The sequence below is a fragment of the Plectropomus leopardus genome, chromosome 18, assembly GCF_008729295.1.
Source record: "Plectropomus leopardus isolate mb chromosome 18, YSFRI_Pleo_2.0, whole genome shotgun sequence".
NCBI lineage: Eukaryota > Metazoa > Chordata > Actinopteri > Perciformes > Serranidae > Plectropomus > Plectropomus leopardus.
In genome coordinates this window covers 20,319,536-20,344,585 of record NC_056480.1, presented here as the reverse complement: position 1 = coordinate 20,344,585, position 25,050 = coordinate 20,319,536, and the positions used below count along the sequence as shown (strand labels likewise).

The 25,050-nt window shown below is 40.7% G+C and overlaps 1 protein-coding gene across 1 annotated transcript in view; it reads left to right on the top strand.

The window, feature by feature from the left end:
* The first annotated feature begins 969 nt into the window (after positions 1-969).
* The window catches only part of ripor2 (RHO family interacting cell polarization regulator 2), an 85,052-nt gene continuing 60,971 nt past the window's right edge, over positions 970-25,050 (top strand). The window contains 1 exon segment of the mRNA XM_042506750.1: positions 970-1,385. Coding sequence (XP_042362684.1) covers positions 1,307-1,385 — 79 coding nt within the window. The 5' untranslated portion in view covers positions 970-1,306.

The following is a 25,050-nucleotide window of genomic DNA, read 5'->3' as shown; positions in this document are numbered from 1 at the left end:
GTAACTTTTGGAATAATTTCTAGCTAATTTTTGGGCCATGTGCCTGTTGCCTTTTCTGTGTGTTTTTAAAACAAATCAAACCAACTTGCTCAGATTTTAAAGGGTTAAAGTACCAAAAAAAACCCAAACAAAAACAAAAGACAAACAAACATGCCGTTTTCACAATGCAAGTCAATGGCAAAAAGTCTTTTTTGGGCCCTGTGGCATCATGAGGCCCCAAAGCCCAGCACAGTTCCTTGGGGCTTTGGGGAAACATGTTGTGCAGCAGGTGAAATATTTGTCATTCCAACTTAGAAGAGTCTTTGAGGATTGTGGTAATGTCCTTAAAACAGCAGGACGTGGTGTCAAACAACCTGTGGAGTTATTTAAAATTAGGCTGCACATTTAAAACACAAATGCTCATCGCAGCTCTGTGACTCAAATGTAATTATCAATGCAAAAGTCTCAAATGTAAAAAAACTATGATTATCAGAGAAGTATAAACAGAACCTCCTACAGTGTCTGAATCAGTCCTCTCTGGAGCAGGTGTGTGTGTTTATTTGCTGCATTCTGAGCGGCACCATGGAGACTTTCAGCAGTAGCAGACGACAGCAGACATTATCAGCTCAGCTGAGGCCCCCTCGATGTGGGCCAAGTGAAAAAATAGAGAGAGCAATCAGTATGGTCCCATGGTTCCTAGTGAGCTGTGTAGGAATGACAAGTAGAGCCACATCTCACATGCCGTGCCACGTACACACAAACACGTACAAAAACACACATTTTCACACCTTTTTTTGCATGTGGCTCAAAATACAGCATCTAATTATAACTGTTAATCACCAGCCGCTCGAGCTGACTCAATGTAGGGCGCCATACTGCGCATATGGACACACACACATGCACACACCACTGACCCTCCCCATACAGTACACACACACACACACACATGCGCACACTTACTCATACAAGTGCTCTCTAAACAGCACACTCTCACTTCGGCTTTGCACAGGATGTTATGAAATCAGCACTGTTGCTGAAACTTAGTGAAGGTCGCTGGGAGTCCTCTTGCTCACCCACACACACACACTTCACCTGGCACTTACACACACTCTCACACACACATCCTCGTGCAGAGAGCTGCGTCTCAGCTCAGTCCCAGTCCTCCACTCGAGCGAGGAGCCTGCCGGTGATCGGACTGTCGCCTGAAGCGAAGAGGCCGAGCCGGCGTTGATTCAATTTTACAGCCCAGTCACTCTCTGAAGCTCCGATTAGTCAGCCGAGGGAGACAAGGAGGAGAAACAGAAGAAGAAGAAGCAGAGGAATAGTGATGGCTATGACAGACATTGCGGAGGATGACCTGGATGAGATGATGCGCGAAGAAGCGGAGGATGTCTTCTACGAGGACGGTAAGGCTTGCCAAGGGTCAGCTGTAGAGTGTGGAAGCAGGCGTGGGTTTACAGGTGGGCTGCAGGGCTGTAACGGCGGCTCGAGGATCGCAGAGAGGTCAGACTGGTTGGTTTGGGACTTGTGGTTGTGATCGGGGTTAAGAAGAGGGCAGAAGTGGTGGTTGAAGTGTGGCCCGCAGGGATATCTTTAGCTGTGTAGGTGGGGTTGTTTGCTGCATGGTGGAGTAGGCTTTAATACACGCTAATGTTAAAAGGTTATCACAAAAACTGGCTGTTTAGAAGAAGAAAAGATTGACTTTTATTTTATGCCACTTCAAAGTCATAATCAGTAGTTGAATTTATTGTAATTATTAGTCAGCGATGAAGGATGAATCTTTGACTTGAACTTCATGCTTTCTGCCTTTACTGTAGTTCCCCTTTTGCAGGAGCTCTGAGTTTGTTTATTGATTTTTTCAACTTTTACCCTTTTTAGAAACCCAAGTGCAGCCATGCCCTCAGCAGTGTGGGCGTCCTTGTATAACAGGCAGATGTTTTTAAGCAAGCATTATGCACCACAAGGAAATCTTTTCAACATTCATTTTGTGAGTGTTTTTTCATTTTTAAACCAGCTGTAATCATAACCTACGTTCAGCTGGATTCTGGAAGAGTGGTGAGCGGTGGAGTTACAGCAGGACCTGAATGCTGATTGTTCTGATAAAGGGGAAAATGCTATCAGGTGTAATATTTCACCACTGTTCAGTGTTTTTGCAGCTGTTTAAAAAATAATCTCTGACCAGGACTGTGGCAGAAGCATTATGGATAATGATGCTTCACAGATTCGCTCGACACTTATCATGACACTCTGTGTATCATACAGTATAATGTAATAATGTAGTACTCCGCCAATTTAGCAGTGCAATTTTATAACATTTTTGGGCACGCGATGGACAGTTAGCCCTTTGATACCTGAGCAAATTGGCTTTATTTCTTTTAAAAACATGTGAGCACGACAAGCAACATAACAAGAAATGGCCCAAAAAAATAGGAATAAATTGTAAAATGTTACAAGAAAATTCCTTACAAATGGAAAAAAATAGGAAGAACAGCACACAAAAAACAAAAAGTCAAGACACAAATGACAAAAAAGTGTATTTTTGTCTTTTTTCTGTGATGAGGTTTAAAATATATAGTCGTGACAATTATAAAAATTGTTTTCTGGACATTTCGCCCCCTGTGTTTTGATCATTTTCTAATCCCCCCCAGCTATTTTTCAGATAATTTCCCTCTCACCTTTGACTATGTTTTTGCAGTTTGTGGGGCATTTCTTGCCATGTTGTTCTTTTTTGTGTTTGTTTTAAAAAATCAAACCATTTTTACAGTTTTCAGAGGTTTAAATGCTACTGAAGAAAACTGATGTTCACCCAGGTTAAACAAAAAGTAACTGGATGTGGCAGGACAAAAGATACTGTCTTGTTTTGGCACCTGCCAGAGGTGGGACCAAGTCATTGTTTTGCAGGTCGCAAGTAACACTCAGCCATTTGCTGTGAAGTCTCAAGGTAAGACTGACAAGTCCAAAGTTAAGCCCCAAGTCCAAAACTTTGAATTTCTATTCCCAAACATGGCATAATGTGTTCCTCACTAAATGTAATGCCTTGCAACAGAGTGTGGTTGGATGGTTCAAACAAAGGGGATCTGAAGAATTAAGTGCTGACCTGTTGGGAGTGATCAGTGTTAATATTTGTTGATTCAGAAACTGGAAGGAAATTATTTGATTTGTAGGACACTTTAAATAACGGTAATCCAAATAGAGTTGAAAGGCTTTTGTGGTTTTGTCAAGCTGAGTCTCAGGTCATTAAGTTGTGATTCAAGTCTCAGGTCCACTGACAGTGAGGGTCAGAGTGTACTGATCACCCCAACCCACGGCCCACGGGAGCCCATGCCAAGGCCCATGCCTATGGTGGTGCTGCATTGTGGGTGATGGGCCAATTTGGAAAATTTTGTCCCTCTGTCGATAATTCCTAATGGCTGGCCTGTCAAGTCTGACTCATATTCAATTCATGTGACTCAAGTCCACACCTATGGCAGCTACATTACCCACAATGTGACGCGACTATCAACAGTGTGGTTGGTGATTTCAGTGTATTATTGTGGCAGCTAATGTAGCAGCAAGTTTCTAGCCTAGAAATGCAGAAATGAGGTGCGGGCTACAGAGGTCTGGTATGCAAACCTTTTTCTAACTTCACCCCTAGATTTTCTAGTAACGTTCTGGAGTCTCTGCTGGTTGTTTGGCAACAGCTCAGAGCCAATAAGTAATCCTGCACATAACCCCCTGAAAAACTGTGAACTGTCATTTTTACACTTCAGTTTTTGTACGGATTAAACCAACAAGATATAATGTGGTAATTAGTGAGCTTTAAAGAAGCTGCTGGGGGGCTGATTTTTTTAAGGTTATTGACAGAAGCAGGCTAGCCCCTGTTTCCAGTCTTTATGCTATGCTAAGCTAACAGGCTGCAAGTTGTAGCCATATATTGAGCTATCAGACAGACATGAGAGTGGTATCAGACTTCACATCTCTCACACACGTTAGTTTCAAAATGGTTGATTACACTCATTTTAAAGCAATTTAGCATGCACGCAGACACACACACACACACACACACACACACACACACACACACACACACACACACACACACACACAGCTCTACAAGTGCTCTGCCATGCATTATCTTTTAATTTCACAAAAACTGCCTGCACTGTACACATACACGCCGGTGTATTTATTACATTGATTTAGGCTAAACAGAGTCTCTGTTCTCTGCAGCAGCTCGTCTGATGATGAGTAGACAGTGAGCAGGAGGATATTCCCACATTGCATCATTTGGTGTGTAATGTATGTTAATGCCTCCACTGACCCACTTCTGACTGAGATACACCGATGGTAATGTGACGTTCCCTTTGAACAACACAGCCAGGAGGTACACGGCCAGATGACAACAGACCAACCAATCATAGCGCACAGATTCATGTGGAGGTTGGCCAGCAGCATCAGTATGTTTATTCACAGACACAGCTGAAGGATGCAGAATATGGACCACTTATATTTTCTGTTCTAATTAGCTCTTTGAGTTAGTGATGGAAATTATGCTGTTTGTTTTGTGCTGAATATTCAAGTGTTTTATTCTTTTTGGTACTGAATGCAAATTTACTACCACTGGCCTATTTTCTTTCTAAATCATTAGTTTCATCATTAGTAGTGGGTTTGCAAATCTTTGAGTTTCTCTAACAACAAAATTAGAATTCGGTGTTAAATGAACTCAGCTTAAAGTGTAGGTGTGTGATTTTGCTACAAACTCATTCCCAGCCTGATCTGAACCCAATGAGGGGTCACAACATGAATCTGAGGATCACCACATGATTACAGAGGCAGGAAATACAAAATTTACAAATAATCTTTGGATTTTCTCAAACTGTTGCATATTTTTGCTGCCACTGTGTGTTGCCCTCAAGGCCAGCTAGGCAGCATCTCTCATGTGGGACTCTTTGTATTTTCCATTGCCAATATCAAACAATGTTGGCTGGTACTGTCCCCTTCACAAATGCTTCTTTTATTGTAGCTTCACTGGTTGGAGTTTGCCAACTAAAAATAGATGACCTTGCAAGAACTGGTATTGTCATGGTTCATGGATTTGAAAATGTCTGACAAAGATCTCTGTTAGATCAAAATGTTGCACAATTAAAATTATGGGAGCTTATAGTGTGCAGATCTTTTGTTTGATTCTTGACTTGGTTCGATTTTTGGATCCAGCACCTGTAAAAATCTTTTGGATGTGCGTGCCCTCCACCTTGCTTGTTCCAACTTCTGTCCATGGACATGTTGCTATGGTGTTTGCATGTGCAGAGTACCATCTAATGCAAATGTTGTTCATCTCATTTTAGTGTGTTAGCGTGAATGAAAAATGTCAGACCTTTGAGTACCCTGTTTGTTGAAATATTGTCTGTATCACAACTTATGCCAATTAGTATTGTAGTTGTTGAGACTGATGTGAAAACTCTGACATGTTGGTGTTGCTAGATAAAAAAGCCACAGGCTCACTAATACCATAATAAATTAATGTTTAATGTTTCATGATGATCCATCCAACAATTGCAGAGATATTTCAGTTTAGGCAAAAGTGAAGGGATGACCAACATTGCTAGTGTTGAAGATAAAAAAAACCCACTGATCTTATGTCATGTTATAATGTTTTTGAAGGTGTTGTCTTTGTATAAATAGCTGCAATATGCAAAAAAAAGTCACATAGGATGGCAAGAGACACATTCATTCACAGTCAGAGACAAATCGGTGTATCGTGTCATTGTTACTCCAGCTTATCGTTCTTTGGCTGCTGTGTTGCAAACTGAATTATGACTAAAGAAGCACTAATTTTAGCCTGGCAGGAGAGATGTTAGAGTGCCTGCACAGTGCAGATACACAGCCACAAGCACACTTTCTCCCTTGCTTTTTGTTCCTCTTCTCCTCACACATACTCTCATGGAGTCCAGTTCAGGTCATATGAATTAGCAAAAAGCCTCGGTTGGCTTTACTCAGTGGGAACAATGTGTTTTTAGCTTCATCTATGTCTCAGTCAGTGCTCCATCTTTTCAGTCGAGGCAAAAAGCAGTCACGTTGCAGAAACATGAAAACTGACTCACAGTCGGCAGTTTGGTTAAGGCATGAAATTTAGGGCACGTGTTGATCCTCTGTATTTAGAAATGTGGTTCCTGCTTTTATATACACATTTTACTAGGGGGCTTAGTATACTGAAGTGGTCTGTAAACAGTAGGTAAAGTCATTTGGGTCTGAATTAGAGGGGTTGCTCACCAAGAGTACACACAATTTAAGCCCCTTTTACACTGCATGCCCAAAGTTGGAATATCAAGCCATTTAGCTGCCCTCACCTTTTGTATATAAAGTACGACTGTGGGATGGAGAGACAGAGTTGTCTTGCATTTGAGCCAGCATGAGAAGTAGTAAGAGTACTGCATCAAGGTCTGTGTATGGGGCCCTAATACACTTTGCTGATGGTCGACCGTTGGTCAAAGTTAGACTGTCCGTAAGATTCTGTCACCTTAGTCGCTGCATTGTGTCCTGCACTTTTAGCCCTAATTGGCTTCATTTCCACTAATTTAGCTTGTTGAATAAGTACTGAATGAAATCCTGGTGACTGGCAGTTCAGCTCAGTGCACGAGAAGATAAATGATAAATGATGGTGATAAATGATTTCCAGTTGAAAAAGCAGCTATAAATAATATTCAACTTGAAGGGTTTTATGCTCTTTTATGGCAGGATAGTACTCCGAACTTAGTCTCAGCTCGCCCCTGATGATTACCCCTGAGCCACTGCAAAATCACATCTGCACCAGCACCCACCTGACCTGAGTGATCCCATTCACATCATACAGAACCTACAGGCGGAGCCATTAAGTGGTTTTACATACACGTTAACACAAACACAACTCTGCTTTCTTCCCTCGTTATCACACTTTACCACACACGCACATTTTGAAACATTTCTGGGACAAAAAATGGCTTTACCAAATGAGAAAAGATATCAGTAAAAGTGCACAGCAGCTCCATTGAGACCAAAATAAACACAATGGCCTCTTTAACTTCCTCTTCCTCCTTATGAGTAATTCAAAGGGCCTGATCTTGCTCTGCTAGTCTCCTCATGTGGTTGGCAGTGGAGCAGCAAACAGTGTGCGAAAACAAAGTACAAGAGAATCGTGTGTCCCGGAGGAAAGCCGGAGTAGTAGGGTTTTGATGGCAATAAAAATATAGTTTAGTATGAGATTGATGGTGCCATGGTTGGAATTGAAGCTGTACTGTTTGGTGTCTAAATAAACCAGTGTTTGACTAACTGGGTCAGGTCAGAAAGCATGACAGAGCTGCCTTCAGTCACAAGTGAGGAGCCTGGAAATGCCTCGGTCAGTAACACCACAGGAAAAGGCCTTGCAGCACCCTGAATTATATCTACGCTCATCAGCCACATAGGAAATAACGCTTCCTTTTTTGACTTTTTTTGCTTTTAAACTTGTTGTATGTTGGTGTTTTGCAGTTCTATTTGTGTGTACTAACTCAGTAATATAGTTATGATTTAGTGAAGGGTTTATCCGCTCTGACCAAGGAATGTTTCGCATTGTTCGTGTTTTTTGTGCAAGAGGACACGTTTCCGTTCCTCCTCTGACTACCACTTACATGACAAAACCACTAATTGCCAGGCTCAGCTGCTATTGTTTGTTTGTTTGTTATTTTAGTTTGGTTTTCGAAACCTTCTTCTGGCACAATGACATGTCAATCACTGAGATTTGAAGGGAGATTTCCATTCAGCCAATGTCCCTTCACGGATTTGGGGATTTTCTTAATTACAAAGCTGTCATTTAGATATATATTTAAATAAATCCTGAGGGGAGGGATGTATGTAGCCTAATGGTCTGAGTGACACTACACCTGAATGGGATCAAAGTTCTGATGTTGTGTTTTCACCTGTGCTCTTTAAGCCTCCAGACTTTGCCCAGGGGCTTTTTCTTTTTTAAATGCTCTCAGCTAAACAACACCTGGGATTTAAGGAGGGAGCTGTAGGCCAAAGGCATGACACAACATGCAGATTTTTAAAGAGGCATGTCACAAACAAACACTTCCTCAGAGCAGGAGCTTTTCTTGGAATATGTGGTAGAAGGACAGCATGCCTGTGGTAATCTTAGAAACGTTAGACACTAATATGAAGAAAAGGTATTACGGCTAAAACTGGGCCATGTGCAGTAACTACCTGAAGAGTTAGTTTTGTCAACCTCTGGCTGACAGCCATACAGCCAGGTCTTTGTTTAAACAAAATAAATAGGCGTCAGTGTTTAAAGTTACCTATTATGAGACAGAGCTGTCAACTCATGACACTACGTTTTCATCTTCAGTGTGACATTGCATCTGCTAACGGATTTCTGTGGGGGAGGGCGATTTGATTTACCCTAACCAATCACCACATCTGTCTGAATCTGACAGAATTTTGATGCCGCTGTGGTTGGGCATCTTTACCATGCTGGTATACGCCTGCGATGCACTGAAAAGGCGAAGTCTGCATAACATTTGTCAGTTATCAGATCATTTCATGTACGAGACATTGGGGTTTCTACCTAAACTTACTTTCACATTACAGGAAATTTTCAGTTTGTAATTATTAGTGTTAAACCTAACATTAACAGGTAGCCTAACTGACATTTAACTGACACGTTGGAACATTTCAGTGGCTTACCTATGACGATGAGCTCATGCTAAAGAAACAGATTGGATGTATATTTAAGTCAGAGTTTTGTACATTACAGCCACATCTTCAATTTGATGGAGCCGTGAGTATGTTATAATTAAATCACAACTTCAAATATGAGCTCTGAGGAGACCTCGTCATTCTATCATGCTGATGACATGAAATCTATCTCACTTCTACAGTACAAGCTTTCAACTCTTGCCCAGAGGGTGAAACAGGGGACGTACCCACCCCCACCACGCACATGCACACACTCACACAAGACATTAGCGTGATATACAGAGCTTGTGGAGAAGGCTGCAAGATTAGAAGCCAGCTCAGATTTCACACATCCATTTCTCTCTCAGTCTCTTGCTGTAACTTGCCTTGTGAGGCAAACCCCAGGAAACTGATCCTCCTAAGAGCCCGCATGGTGCCCACCGAAGCTCAGGATCACAGTGAACAGATCAGAGGAAGGTGATTAATCAGCATAGAGAACCATCTGACAGCTTAGTATTTATATAATACACGAAACAAGTGGAAAATATGTTTGACAAAGACATGTGTTAGAGACATTCAACCTGCATTTGTATTTGGTCTTGAAAATATCTGCTTAAAATGCTATTTATTAATCATGTAAACTGGGAATATCCAAAATACACAATGCACTTCAAATACAACATATTATGCCAATAATATTTGACTAACAGCCCAAGTTATGCAGTTCTCAATGTAAGCTGCTAACTCTGAAGCAGACCTGCATTTACAACAGATTTACAGTTATTGTTTACCCCTAAAACTGTTATTTTTTGCAGTTGTTGAGAAAATCCCAAGTTTACTGTAAAACTAGCTGATAGTTGCTAAAAACAAACTTAGTGATGGATGACAAACGATGCAAAAAAATGTAGATCGAGCAGCTTTTAGCTCACGGCAATATTTTCAAAGTGGGTCACTTTACTGTGAGGCTCGTCTTGTCAAGATATGTCAACAGTAATTGAAATACTGTATTTAAGGGGATGTAATGACTATTTTGTTGGATAATTTGGTAAAGTGATAGTGATACTGAAGTCATGTTAATTGGGTTTCAGGGCCAGAAACTGACTTGCTTGACATTTGAGAGTTTAAAGGAAGCATCTGTCATCAATGCTACATGGATTTTTATTTTTGTTTGGGCGTATTTTCTATACAAAAATAGTTTTCAGGTACAATATGCATATTTCTGAACACAATTCTACATTTATTGATTGTAACTTTAAAATGAATCCCGATATTCTTCACAATAACTTAAAGTCAGAAAACCCTCTGGATCACATACATGAAATGGAATAGAGCTTAGCAAATGCTGACTCAAGTTAGCTAGTTTTTAGCAACCTAAAATAAAGTCCCACCTAGTAAAATCAGTATCAGTTTAAGTGTACCCTACATTTGGACTATTTTCCCCGCTAAACTTACCATTAGCCTGGGAACAATAACAATTAATCGATCATTGATTAGTCGGCGGTTAGGAACTTAATCGAACATGTGAAATTTAATCAGTTAATTGATGGACTATGTAATGCTGTCAAAGTATATGCAATATATTCCTGTGAGCTTTCATTGAGGAGCAAACCCAAGCCATTCTCTCAAAGCCACCAGTCTCCACTGACAAAAACAGTAATTTTACTTTACAGAACACTGGAGTTGCTGATCTACCACAGTCTTAATTGGTTACTGTGTAAGGTAAAGCAGAGAAAATATTCCAAATATTGCATACACTTAAACTCATATGCTCCTGTTCACAGCAGCACATTGCTTAGCTTCTGTGCCGGTAGATTTGGTTCATCAAAGACACTGGCAAAGCAACACATTACATAAAATAAGAGAAAAACACCAGATAGGTCAGACCGTCTTATTTATATATGTATCTTTCGTCATTACAGTTGCAGCTGAAAATGACAATAGATTAAACATTTTAGAAAAAAATTAAAGTCAGTTGCTAGTGTAGCACTTAACAGTTTCTGTTTTTGTTAGTGTGGCATCATAGTGATTTGAGCTTTGTTAGCTGAAATAACTGTATAATTGTAGTGTAATTCAAATGGATACCATGATTATAGCTAAATTAATATCTTTTTCCATGCAGCAGTGCTTTTGGCTCTGGAGTGTCACAGTCTGACCAGAAAATGATTCGATCAATGTTCATTGCTGTCAGTCAACTGTGTGTCAAATATTGTGGGTGATAATATTATTCAGTGGGAGTGCATATTTGAGCTGCAGTGGACATATAGGACAGGAGAGGTGGCATTAGAGCCAAAGAGGTCACTGCTGGAGGTTGGAGAGTGATCTAAAACTGACTTGATCTATTTGCCCTACTATGAAACACACACAGACACACACACACACATGCACTGACCCACTCCTCTGCAACAGTGCACACACGCATGCGTTGTCTTCCATCCTTAACATGCCTGCGCACTGACTGTCCTCCCACACATACACCTCCACTGTCTGGCCACAGATGTTGTCTCTGTCCACACCGATACAACACACTGAAGAACATGACAGAGCTGTAGTTAGTGCGTCAGTGGTTGCTCTGTGTTGGGAATAGCTCTGACCTGAGGGGACCTACTGTAGCTGGAATAGTAAGACTCTGCATCTCCCTCTTCCTGCTTCTGACAGTTGGCTTCACTGACCTACTTTTGCCAAAAGACTCCAACTATTATTATTTTGTGCAGTTTTTTACAGAGAGAGAAGATCATGAATAAAGAGGGAAGCTAAAAGAGATGAAAACATTGCATTTTGGCACCTAAGGTGAATTTTTAATGGTGCAACATTCAGTAAGACCGATGACGCAAGAGTAGAAATCTTTCTTTGTTTCAGCTCCAAGTGCAAACTTCTCTCAGTATTTTGGTCACAGATGTTTACATGTGGCCCGTATCTAAGATGGCAGTTTCACTGTACTGCTAACCTTTCTTTTTCAGTTCCCATGTGGTTACCATGACAATCTGTGCTGCGGGCGGCACTGGGTGTGCAGCGTTTACACTTAGTGGTTTGGAAACTGTCTCACAATGAGGTAATCCTGTGTGAGACATGAAGTGTAACAGACCACCCATGACTCTTCACAAAGGGCTAACCTGGTGCAAGTTTTAAGATCAGTTTGTCTCCTTATTGAGCTGCTGGTCACAAGTGTACCACTAGTTTTTGTAAATTAGGAAATTTCATAATTGATAGTTGCAAGACTTCCGCTCTGTGCCAGCACCATGTTTGTTCAGTTGACACACACACTCAACAGTCCCAGGTTAGGTTTAGGCATCAACTACTTGGTTAAGAAAAAAAAAGATAAGTGAGTAGACAATGACTTAAGGTTTCACATGGGACATGAACACCTGTCTCCTGGGTCAAAGTCTTGTCCTTGATGGATCCGTCTGCCTCCTTCATACTCCATTTTGTGTCCATATTTGACTTTTTTTTTACACCCAGGGAGTTAGGCTGTTTATAGAGTCCATGGGGCCAAATACATAAAATTTTGTGTAGATGTGTAGTGTACTAGTAAAACTGTGTACTCAAACAGAGGCAGAAATGTACGTATGCAGTGTTTTCAACAGATTAATAAAGCCCGGTGTACGCCTGATTGTGTTTTATAGTTCATCAGATCATTGTGGCTCTGGGCACATGGCCACAAGCCTCATTTCCACACCCACAGTTCACCATAAATGGACATCGAAATGTTCTTAAAAACATGTGTTTGCATCTTGACATGTACGCTGAATCCACTATTCATCAGATCTATCAGTGAGAAATACAACAATGAAAGTGTAATTTCACCAACTGTGTCGCATCAGTGATGTTCTCCAGCAGTGCCAGTGCAGCTGTCGTTATGCACGACTGTGGATATTTGAAGCATCCGTACCACTAATTCATCACATATCTGGAAATCATTGAGAAATCTCGATCATCATTATTATTAAATATTAGAAGTACAATGAATGATTGATTCGTAGCGCTTATATGGAAACAAACTTTACAAATTGCTCCACACGACACTAACAGGGAGATGAATATAAATTTTTAAAAAACCTAAAATATTACCTGTAAATAATTCAAGAATAACTTTATAAATGCACCCTTGATTGACGTTTTACAGAATTCAATGTGTTTTTTGTGCATACACATCGCTTATGTACCTGGCCCCAGCTTTTTGTTTCAGTTCGATAAGACGCAGTGATGCCAAGTAATAAATAACAGAAACACATCCACTTATTTGTAAAATGATTCTGAAATTTAAACCTGCATTAATTGATTTTTTTTTTTTTTTACTTTGTGACAGGAAATCCCATTTAAAATTGTTATGACTGTCTTCTTCACAAAGTGTAGTGTATTTACTCATCCACTGGATGTGGTGCAACATTAGCAATACTTTGTAGTTGTGTTTCTGACCCCCTGAGGAATAAGTGTTTTAACCAAACTGATAAATAAATAAACAAAACTGAATATATACAAATAAGAATAAATCTGGTAAAAGAAAATCAGTATAAAATATATGATAAAATAATTAGTCAATGCAACAATAGAAATCTGAAAATCAGAGTAACCTCATAAAATAAAACAAACAAACAAACAAAAATCGATACAAATTATAACCTAGTAACAAAATCTGTTTAAATATGTGGTAAAAAAAAATAGTCAGTGTGATGTACTAAAAATAGAATTGTATTGAATTAGAGAATAATCAAAATATTAAAATGCATTGTATAAAATCATCTGTATAAAAACAGAAAAGGTTTGCCGAGTCTTTAGTAAAGCAATACGATAGCAAAAAATGTCAACCGTGCAGTTACAATGTCAGTAACTAATCTACAATACAGTTGAGAAAGAAGGAACTGAAAAAATGGCACACAGGTCTTTGCTTTGTGAGGTCACTGTACACAGCAGCTGGTGAGATGATATTGGCACACACCTGCAGACCTATGACGTGTCTCCAAGCCCCTCAGGGCAAAGACTTTACCTGCAACAAGCAACCTGTAATTAAAGACCAAAGGACACATCATGGAGCTGTGCCACAGGGCAGTATACAGCCTGTTATTGGTTCAGCTCTGCAGAGACACACAGTTTAATGTGTAACTTTGTACAGACACATAGAACCTTTAATGTTAGGAAGCAATTTAGCAGACATACCTGTGTGTTCAGACACACATACAGTGTACTCATTTTTTATTTATTTTTAATGTAAATAAACGACAAAGTTGAATTGGTGAAGCCGGAATTTTGCCAAGATTCAAGTTCAGCATTTATAATTACGGAAGTTCAACAATGAGTCAACCTCAACAGGGCTTGTAACCAGAGACGAGGCAGCGTTTTCCTCTGACATTTTTAGTGACACACACTCTCACTCTGACACACACACACACACACACACACACACACAGAGTCAGCTGTGCCTGTTCATCCCTTTGCCTTGACCTTCCTGCCCTCCAGTCATGTGGCCTTTGTGACTCATCCTGGTTTAGTGGTCAAACGTTGTCAGGCAGAAGCGAAGGAAATGATTAGAGAAAAAAATAAAGAAAATTAGTAGGACAAAGGTTATGGATGAAGAACATAAATGCTTTACTGAATGAAACGGAGAGGAATTGGTGCTAAAGTGCGTGACAGAAGGTTGTTTAAATGCCGCGCTACATGCGGAGCAGGAGATCGATGGTGGTGACCAGCAGTCGTTGGTACGGAAGGAAAGGAGCTTCTCTGCTGAGAGGTCAGTGGGGGCTGGTTTTATTCATACCCTCTGGGTATGAATGGGCACACATACCTGTGTACATACTGTTTATATTTACCAAAGATGTACAGAGAACAGTCAACAGATCTGAGTGGGTTTCGCTGAAGGTCATAAATATTCTGCAGAAGATACAAAGTGAACAACATTTAGTCTGGAGACCAAAATAAGTGTATAAGCGTGAAAAAGTATGTTTTAAGGGCAGTATGAACAATTTCATCACGTGTTTTAGGAAAAACTTTCTGTAATAATAGTATAGAATTTCCAACACATATTGCTGCTATAAGTATTTACTTAACAAGGCTTTTACTTTTCAATGATTTTAAGTTTATCTTCGGACTGAAAAAAGGGACATAAAACAGAAAAGCTGGAAAATTAAAGCTGCTTACATTCAAGTTTTTATCTTTAGTTAATGAAAATGCACCGTGTTACTTTGTCCATGACACTGTAGGTGAGCCAGAGTGAAATTTCTGCTTCCTGAGAAAATTCTTGAGAGGATTAGAGCTGATGTTGCAAATTAGTTTGATGCTAAATTACTTGTTGCTGTGATATTGACTGGCAACTGCTATAAATAGCTGGTTATGTATTTGTGTGCATGTGCATGTGTGGTTGCAGGTGCAAGAGTGTATAGTCTTGTCTTTGTGTGTGTGTGTGCGCGCGCAGGGAGTGTGTTTGTGCACGCTGGTTCTTCAGTAAATATAGCTGCTAGTCAGGGGCTGTTGATGACAGCCATAATTACAGGCTGAGCTGTTCAGCAGCTGAGAGTCTAGGAGGAAGAGAAAGGGGTGTGTCTGGGTGTGCGCGCAAGTCTCTCTCTCTCTGTGTGTGTGTGTGTGTGTGTGTGTGTGTGTGTGTGTGTGTTAACGCAACCTAAGGGGCTTATGGAAACCCTACAGAGTTCCCTGTATGTGTTCTACCCAGTATTTCATAATTACATGTACAGAGGAATGTAGGATGCAGGCTGAGTGTGGTTTTACATTTTCAGAAAGTTATGTTTGAAGTAAAACTCCCCAAAGAGCATTTAACAGCAGACCAATCAGAGCCACAGTTAGAGAAAGAAACTGGGACAGAAAAGGACTGATAAGAGGTCAGTTTGATTGAGGTGTGTGACTGATATAATTTAGCAGTGATGTGGGAAACTCGCTGACAGCAGAACATGCGGAGCTGCTGCTGCTTATTTAGCTTTAAAGGTCCAGTGTGTGGGATTTAGGGGCATCTTCTGGCAGAATAGGTATATAATATTAATAACCATGTTTACATTAGTTTGGTTTGGTGACCTCAGGATTAGGTCTCTGCTCTTTGCAGATGATGTGGTCCTGTTGGCTTCATCGGGCCGCGACCTTCAGCTCTCACTGGATCGGTTCGCAGCTGAGTGTGAAGCGGCTGGAATGAAAATCAGCACCTCCAAATCCGAGACCATGGTTCTCAGCCGGAAAAGGGTGGCGTGCCCCCTCCGGATCGGGGATGAAGTCCTGCCCCAAGTGGAGGAGTTTAAGTACCTCGGGGTCTTGTTCACGAGTGAGGGAAGGATGGAACGGGAGATCGACAGGCGGATCGGTGCGGCGTCTGCAGTAATGCGGACTCTGCACCGGTCTGTCTTGGTGAAGAGGGAGCTGAGCCGAAAGGCAAAGCTCTCGATTTACCAGTCGATCTTCGTTCCTACCCTCACCTATGGTCACGAGCTTTGGGTAGTGACCGAAAGAACTAGATCGCGGGTACAAGCGGCCGAAATGAGTTTCCTCCGTAGGGTGGCTGGGCTCTCCCTTAGGGATAGGGTGAGAAGCTCGGTCATCCGGGAGGAGCTCGGAGTAAAGCCGCTGCTCCTCCGCATTGAGAAGAGCCAGATGAGGTGGCTCGGGCATCTAATTAGGATGCCTCCAGGACGCCTCCCTGGTGAGGTGTTCAGGGCACGTCCCACCGGTAGGAGGCCCCGGGGAAGACCCAGGACACGCTGGAGAGACTACGTCTCTCAGCTGGCCTGGGAACGCCTCGGGGTCCCCCGGGAAGAGCTGGATGAAGTGGCCGGGGAGAGGGAAGTCTGGGTTTCCCTGCTTAGGCTGCTGCCCCCGCGACCCGACCCCGGATAAGCGGAAGAAAATGGATGGATGGATGGATGGGTTTACATTAGTGTATAATCACTTGAAAATAAGTATTGTTGTGTTTTTGTTACTTAGATTGAGCAGATCATCTGTTAAATACATACACAATTTAAGTCTAAGTACAACATATTGTGGTTTAACAAGGGGGTTATGCGCAGAATTATTTATTGACTAGACTCCCTGATGTCTTGTCATCCCTGTTAGTTTGCTTTGCAACCAGTAGAGACTCAAGGAAGTAATTGTTCCGGTCCAAGAAATAGTCCAGTCTCAATCTTCATCAAACTGTCAGGATGAAAGTGAATAAGCAAGTTTTATAAAATGTCAAATTATTTCTTTAAAGATCGAGTTTGTAGGAAGGACATACTGGTGGAAATGGAATAAAATAAGTATGTTTTCTTTAGTGTATAATCACCTGAAAATAAGAATTGTTGCGTTTTAGTTACCTTCGAATGAGCTGTTTATATCTACATAGGAAGCTCATCCAGGGAGTCTGCCATGTTGCACCACCTTGTGTCTAAATCTAGATAGACCCATTTGGGTTTTTGTGTCGGCCACTGTAGTGAGCAGCCCTTCTTTGACAAACCAAACAGCATTGGAAGAACACAGATTTTTTATCTTTAAACTGCTTTATTCAGTTGATTTACCTGTTTAAATCTTAAGTCTGTTTGTTTTGGAGAGAAGGAAGCGTCTCCAGATAATTCGTCTCCTGGTAAAAATTTGTGAAGGAACTTTTGGTACATGGGAGAAGTTTCAGCTGGTTACAATCTGCAATCCTCATCACTAGATGCGACTAAATCCTACACATTGCTTCTTTAAAGGGCTTAAAGGTCAGAGGGTACTGTTGTTTTGTTGCATTTGGTAAAACCACTATAGCTTTTCAACTCCATCTCATGGTTTACCTCAACAGAGTTTGCTAAATTCTCATCATTATGTAACCTTAGTAAGGAGCATCTTCTTGACTCTTTCTATACTTCCAGCACTTACACAGTACATCACAATAGCCCAGTGTTGGAGCCATTTCTTTCAATCTACATTGCTTTTGTTTTCTTTGCCAGTGTTTCTCATTGATTTCAAACCAACAACCCCCTGATTAAAGCATTCTAAACATTTTTTTTTCTAAAGCACTTTGTCAACCAAGATAATTTCTCTTAAAATTTAAACCACAAATTTAATTTTCTTGTCAAATCTGCGCTCATACATCGAACAGACCAGAGGTGAAAAATCACCAAAGCTTCCCTTTAAGATTAATCATATCAGCGAGGCATTTGAAATCCCCTCCTCTACTAATACCAAACTGATAGATTAAAAGGGACAAGCCATTTTCTGCTCCCTTTTCTTCTTGGAAAGGCAAGCTGAATTGGATTTGTATGGACTCAGCGGAACAGCATATCCACTTATGGAGGGCAGTTATGCTGGCAGGAGCACCTCAAGACGAGTCACTCTGCATGAAACCAAGTTGTCCCATTGAAATGTGTTTCCCGTCGTGCGTCAAATAGCAGCACCTGTGTGCTTCACGCTGCTTGTTGCTGGAGGTGTTTGTGTTTTTTCATTTAATTCATTTTGTCCAGCGGAGAGCAATTGCTGTAAACCCACTTGAAGCAAACAGACTGAAAAGGTTATCTTGAAGAGGCCCATGTTGTTAAAGCAGATAATCAAGCCATCATTTTCACAACATGGCAATACATTTACCACAACAAATAAATCTTCTTTAGTGCCAGTTAACCCCTGTAGAATGAAGCAGGTTGTACTGCACCTTTACAAAGTTCAGTTTAACTTCCAAGTGAGCATGAAAGGTCTAAAATTAAATCCACAAGGCTGAAAAAGTATCACCTTTCTCTCTCAAAAATGGCCCTGCTGCTGTCCAGGGAGCAAGGGCAAAGAAAAATGTTCAGGACAGTTCATGAGGTGACAGCTGGTTAAATCTGGTTCACAGGCGTGGATTCACCCTGCAGGCTGGACTGCTGTGCAAAGATAGAGAGAGAGAAGAACCAGCTAATGCCTGTAGCAGAACAACAGACTACTATGTGCCGTTTGTGTGCGCAGAGCTGTAGAGAGGTCATGTCATTCATATTTTTCACTCAAAATATGGGGATTTGAGCTCCCTGAAGTGCAGTTTACACTGTATTGGTCAATTAGTTACACATTACACGGTTTAAAGGTCCTCAAAGGCCTTTAAAGGGAAAGTTCACCCCAAAATACATAATTTTACTCTTTTCTCTAGTGCTATTTATCAGTCTAGATTATTTTGGTGCGAGTTGTCGAGTATTTGAGGTATCGGTCGTAGAGATGTCTGCCTTCTTTTAAATATAATTGAACCCAGCTTGTGGCGCTCAAAAAAGAAATATATGTCTCTTTCCAGAAAGAGACGAGTTAATGCACAGACCTTGTTGTGAGCAATTTCATGTAGGAGCTATTTTCTTTTATGGGATTGCACCTGCCGACCATATCACTGCGCAAAAGGAAGCGTCAATCTACTGAGTAGTAGAACGCTGTTAAGTTGGTTTACTCAAGCACTGTACTTAAGTACACATTTGAGGAACTTTTACTTGACTTAAGTATTTTTATCTTAAACTGTTTTCTATCTCTGCTTCACTACATTTTAGAGAGGATTTTTTAAAATCTTTTTTACTCTCTTTTCTGCAATTATTTATTTAATTTATTCACTGCTTACAAATCAGGATTTTTGCAAACAAAGTGCAACTAAAACAATTCATCAGTGGATTAGAAAATGAACATTTCCTGGTTCCAGCTTCTCATATATGAGGATTTGCTGATTTTTCCTTGAACTAGTTTGTTTTGATTAACTAAATTGATTTAAAATGTCCTGCATTTAATACTTTTACTTTTAATACCTGATTGTACTTACTTAGACTACTTTTACTTAAATTACTTACTTACAATGCAGTAGCTTTACTAGTAAAAGTACTTTTAACATTGTGCTTTTAGTACTTTTACTCAAGTAAAAGCTCTGAATACTTTGTCCACCACTACATCCAAGGCTAGCTTACCTAGCACCACTGAGTTAGTTAATATTACAGGTGAGAAGGAAACTACATTTTCAAATTTTAACATCTCATGTTGTCATGAGCATGAGCCTCTCATGAGTAGATGCACACTTCCCTCTGTGCATTAATACAGTTGGTGGGTGTGGTTCGGTAGAAAGAAAATAGTTCCTACATGAAACTGCTCACAAGTTTTGTGGTTTATCTTGAGTGACGAAATCATGATTTCTGTTTTTTCTATGCTTTATTTTAACGCTTTGAGCACCACAAGCTGTGTGCCGTCCAGTTCCATCATATTGGAGAGAAGGCAGACAATTCTACGGCCGATATCTCCCGACACTCGGCTACTCACACCAAAACAATCTCGATTGATAAACAGCAGTACATGTAAGAGTGAAAATATTTAATTTTAGGGTGAAAGTCCCTTTAACTTATCATCTTGCTTTGCCTGGGGGCCACTTTTGCAAAATGACAGGAGGCCATGGCCAGCAGCCACATAGATGTTTGTAGGATTTTAGGATGTTTTTAGGATTCAAGGACATTTCTAGGATTTTGGGAAATCTCTTGAATTTTAAGACGTTTCTAGAATTTTAGGACATTTCTAGGATTTTACAACTTGTTTAGGATATTAGGACATTTCGAGGATTTTAGGATGTTTTTAGGATTTTAGCACATTTCTAAGATTTTTGGACATGAAGAGCTCAGCTAGGACCTCTGTTGGGGGTGTGCAGGGGATCCTTCACTGGCACTTTTATTACAAGCTCTATTTATAAGCTGTTTTATGCACTCTGGCACCTTATGTATACTATAAGTGCAAAAATAATCCCCAGTGTGTATTACTTTATTTTTATTGTGGATTAGAAAATGGTTGGGGGGCTACCCGTCACTCTATCAGGGGCTATATTTGTTACTAGATTATGTCCATAGGAACTATAAATCTTTTTTTTCTGGTTTGATTTACTTTTTATTTTCTTGTTAATTTGTATTAATATGTAATAATTTGGCAGTATTGCTACGCCAAAATTCATACCAACAAGTCTCTTCTGATTTGATTTTTAAGAGACAGGCAGACAAAGAGAAAGAGACAGACACACTCCAAGCTTGATTCATGCTTCCAGGGCGCGCGCACCTTTTTCCACACGCGCGTGCAACCCCATCACGCACACGAGAGAGCCGGGGCACACACAAAAAAAGCCTAGCCCCGCCCTCCTGTGTGACATCCTCCGCTTGTGATTGGTTGTCTGTTGTTCAGGAGGAGCGCCTCAAACACAAACTGGAATGTGTGTGAGGGGGCTCAGTGTTTGCTCTGCACGGCCGCTGCGTTGAGCCTCATCTGGGGGAACAAACGACGACGATTTATCGCTCATCCGGGCGGCTGGTTCATTTCTGTGGGAGATTCTTTCTTTTAGTCTGCATCTCGAAGGGCTGCAAAACATCAGCGTTGAAAGCGCACTTTTTCCTTTTTTATTTACGCATGGATGGAGAGGCGCAGGTAGACGGGCAGAGACGCCACTGAGGAGCCGCAAGTGAAGTTTTGCTGAGGTGAGTTAAAGCAGTGCAACTTCATTCAGGCTAAAAACGCCTTGTTTCTACGATGTTCATTCAGAAAACAACTCATTTCTCCCGACTGTGGGGCAAAGCTTGTTCTCCGGGGCAGTAGGTTAGTGGATCACAACGCTGAACTGATTTCACCAGGGATGCAACTCACTGGAGGATAAACCTGCAAAAATTACCGATATGTTCATTTTTAAGTCGAGTTTAATCCAACAAATGTCTCGATTGTGAGAGATTTGTCAGCGATGTTCACTTTTCCTGATTTTGGGGTCTGCTTTTTGAGAACATTGGTTTTAATGCTCCGTTTTGTCGTATATCTAAAGAAATCGAACTACAACATCGCAAAAAATGTGAATTACTGTGTTTTAAATCTGTGATTTTCACCAGTCACTTCTTTGACAGATGCTTTGTTGTGAGTAATAACTGGCCTTGAGGTTGCTTCATGTTTACTGGAGTCACGTGAAGCAAGTTTAAATTGGGGCAAATGTTGTTGTTAATGTGCGTGCACGTTCCTGATGAGTGCAAACACACCCTCGTGACACACATGTGAAAAGTGAGAGAATTGGGTCAGTGATTTTAAAAATGCCCCTCCAGGTATGTTAAGGTCAAAGGGCATCAGTCTTTTGTCATGTTTTGGACACCCACGGTGGATGTTCCAGCTCAACCAGAGCTGCAGAAGAAAAAGTGTGAGTGTGCAAAGTGAGCAGCCTTGACTGCATGCAGGAGACATCGCCAGTTGTTAGTTTTCTACCTGCCAGATGGTCTGCAAATCACTTTTTTTCCCCGGCTTTCTGGGCTTCGAAAACACCCTACCTGCCTAGAGACAAGTGTGAATTCCTTGATATTTTACCCCCCCCCCCTTTTTATTTTTAAAGCCTGCCAGCTGAGCTGACGTTATCTTCTCAGCTCCTCCAAGTTGATCAAAAGCAGCAATTTGTCAAGCTCTCACAAGTTCTCAGCCAGTTCCAGTACACTTGGAATTAAAAAACAAAAACAACAGAAAAATCTGTCGCCCAAATGCAGCTTGCAGCGAGGCTTTCCCCGTGGCTGCTCATGCTGTTTTTGAGGGAAAAAAGACATTTTTTTTTCAGGGCTAAATGCTCTTTCGGTGCAGCGCCAGGCTGACTTTGATATGGTTAAGTGGAAGTGCTTTGCTTCCCTGCCAGCCTGTTTGGGCCATGGCTAAGCCGTTTGAAGGGGGCTGGAGACGAGGGGGTAGCGTGTTTGTGCCAAGCCAAGGCGGACTGCAGGGATGCAAGACCAGCGTCTGTTCCCAGACTCCCCTCACCTTCTCTCTACTTTACCCCAGCCGGCTTTTCATTCCCGGCATCTGCTGTTCCCTCAGTCTCTGCCTTTTTTTCTTCTCCCTCCTTCTTTTCACTCTCCGTCTTTCACTTTCTCTGTCTCACTCATGCAGGGACAAGCACTCACGCACACGCACTCATTTCCTCCCCTTTCTCTCCGAAGCCTCATTAAAGGAATTATGACTGTGTGGTTTGGAGGACATTCAGACGCTTGGTTGTTTTGTTGAGTTTTCCCCCCAAACTGCTGCAACAAAACGGTGCAAAGGTTGATGTGAGCTGAATTTGATTTTAAAACGAACGTCAGCATCACCTGAACGACTTACCTAAAGATTATTTTCTGCATTGATATCAATGCCACTTATTTTCTTGATTCATCGTCGATAAAATTCAGAAAACGATAAAATTATAGTTCAAAGTAGAGCTGCAGCGATATACCATTTTTAAAGTATACACTGATATTGATGATTATCCCACTGTGTACATTTGCTTATCTGCAATATTGAAAAACAAATGTAACTTGATGCAGAATCTCACCTTTTTAGTTATTTTCAAAACAGAGACTTTTTGCACATACTTCCCTTGATTATAGTGATAAAACATTTATACAACCAGACTAACCCTTTTGTTTTCATTAATTTAAGGTTAATTCTGATTGATAATAATAATTACAATTCTGTAACACTATACCACCATAAAACTGCAATATTTTCTGAGGCAGTTACTGTACTGTGAAAATCTCATACTGCTTCAACCCTAGTCCAATGTGACAGCTTCAAATGTTTTGTTATGTCAAAACCCACAACATATTCAGATTTCTATCATATAAGGCAAAGAAAAGCGGAAAATCTTTACATTTTTGATGCTGGAACCAGAGAGAGTTTGGCACCATTGTCAGACACTGATTTAACTACCTGATTGACTGATAATTTCAGTTCCAGCTAGTTAGACGTTTCCATTATAGAGCACTTTATACACCGACCAAAGTCAATACCTGCTGCAAAATCATTTAGCAATCTCAGTTTTTAACTCACGGCAGTTATATTGACAAGCATCTTAATATTCAGTCAACCTTTCGACTAAACCCTAAAGCGTGTTAACTTTACATTTAAACAGAAACCTTTTCTGGTAATATTGTATGATTTAATGCGATCAACTATAATAAGGTTTTAGACCAGAAACTTGTCTTGTAGGGATGGAAATTGATAAGATTTTATCGATTCCAATTCTTTATCAGTTCCCTCATTGATTCCTGATCTATGTGGAAAAATGTTGAGCTGTTTTTATTTAGGTTTTCTTAGTCAAATAAAAAAATCTTCTAAGCCTGCCTGCATGGTGCTAATGTTATTATAACAGGATGTTAACCCTCGGTAGCTGATGTGTTGCTCAGCAGGGAAGCAGTGGTCATGCATAGAGTGTCATATACATGGCATTCCTGGAATTTAAGCCCATGTTGCATAGAAAGGTGTTCCAGCATATTTCTGGTTTCTGCCCTTACTTGCCACCCTTAGGGCAGTTTCTTCCTCTCAGCCACTACTCCCTCTTGTTGCAAGTCTCCAGCAGTGGAGACGCATGAGTTTGACATCACTGTCTATATTTACATGCACCCTAGTATTCCACTATTATTCCAAATATGAGGGTATTATGAATTTGACGGGGTTCATGTACACCGCATATTCGGTGTAGATATTCCAAAAAGGGCTTTTTTCAAAATTTAGGGTTTTCCGATTAGCACGTGGGATATGCCAGAATTACCAAAGTGTGCGACACACAGCTTCTTGTCCATATTCATTTTCATTAGCTGTGTTAACAGCTTAGTAAAAAAAAAAAAAAAAAACAGAATATGTTTTTGCATGTAAATGTAGTAATTGTTTTGCATTGGGCAACCATTGGAGAAACATGCATAGATAAAAGGAACTGATAACCTTGGAGGTTATCGATTCCGATGGATCAGGCAATGTCCAATTTGTACTCAACTAGAACGGATTTTCGATTCTGATCCCTCCTGTCCTATTTCGACTAGTTTAGACTGTGTACACATTTCTCATGAACTTTTTAGCCATAGGAACATTGGTTCATTAATTTGGTCCAGAGTAAAATATCTCAACAAATATTGGATTGATTGGCGTAAAATTTGGGCAAATATTTATGTTTACCAGTAGATGGATCCTTATGACTTTGGTGATCTCTCAGTTTTTCTCACCACATGCATGTCAGACTTTTCACTCATTTAGTGACTTGTCTCAAACTTTGCTGGATGGGTTTTACAATGATATTCAAAGTCTCCAGATGATGAATCCTTATAACTTTGATCCTCTGGCTGTAGCGTCATTGCTCTAGAATAACCTCATTGGCTGTCTGGCACAGCTGACACAATAGAAGCAGATTGGGAAGGCTATGTAAACAGCAAAGTAGGAGGAGAAATATGACCTGAAGGTGCGTTGTGCCAGTAACCAAGATGAAGACTTTAGTGCTTTTAAGTCTATTGACGTCTCACACATGGAGCACTTGACCTTTTTCTTTCCTCAGGAACACCCACTTGCACTTCTTGGGAATATTGCCTGCCTCTTTGTGTGTGTGTGTGTGTGTGTGTGTGGGTGGGTGTGCAGCATGTGTTGCATGCACATACATAGGTCTTTCCATCTGTGAGCATATGTGTGGTTTGGGGGGGAAACTTAGGTCGTGCATTCTTACAGGAGGAGTGCCTCAAA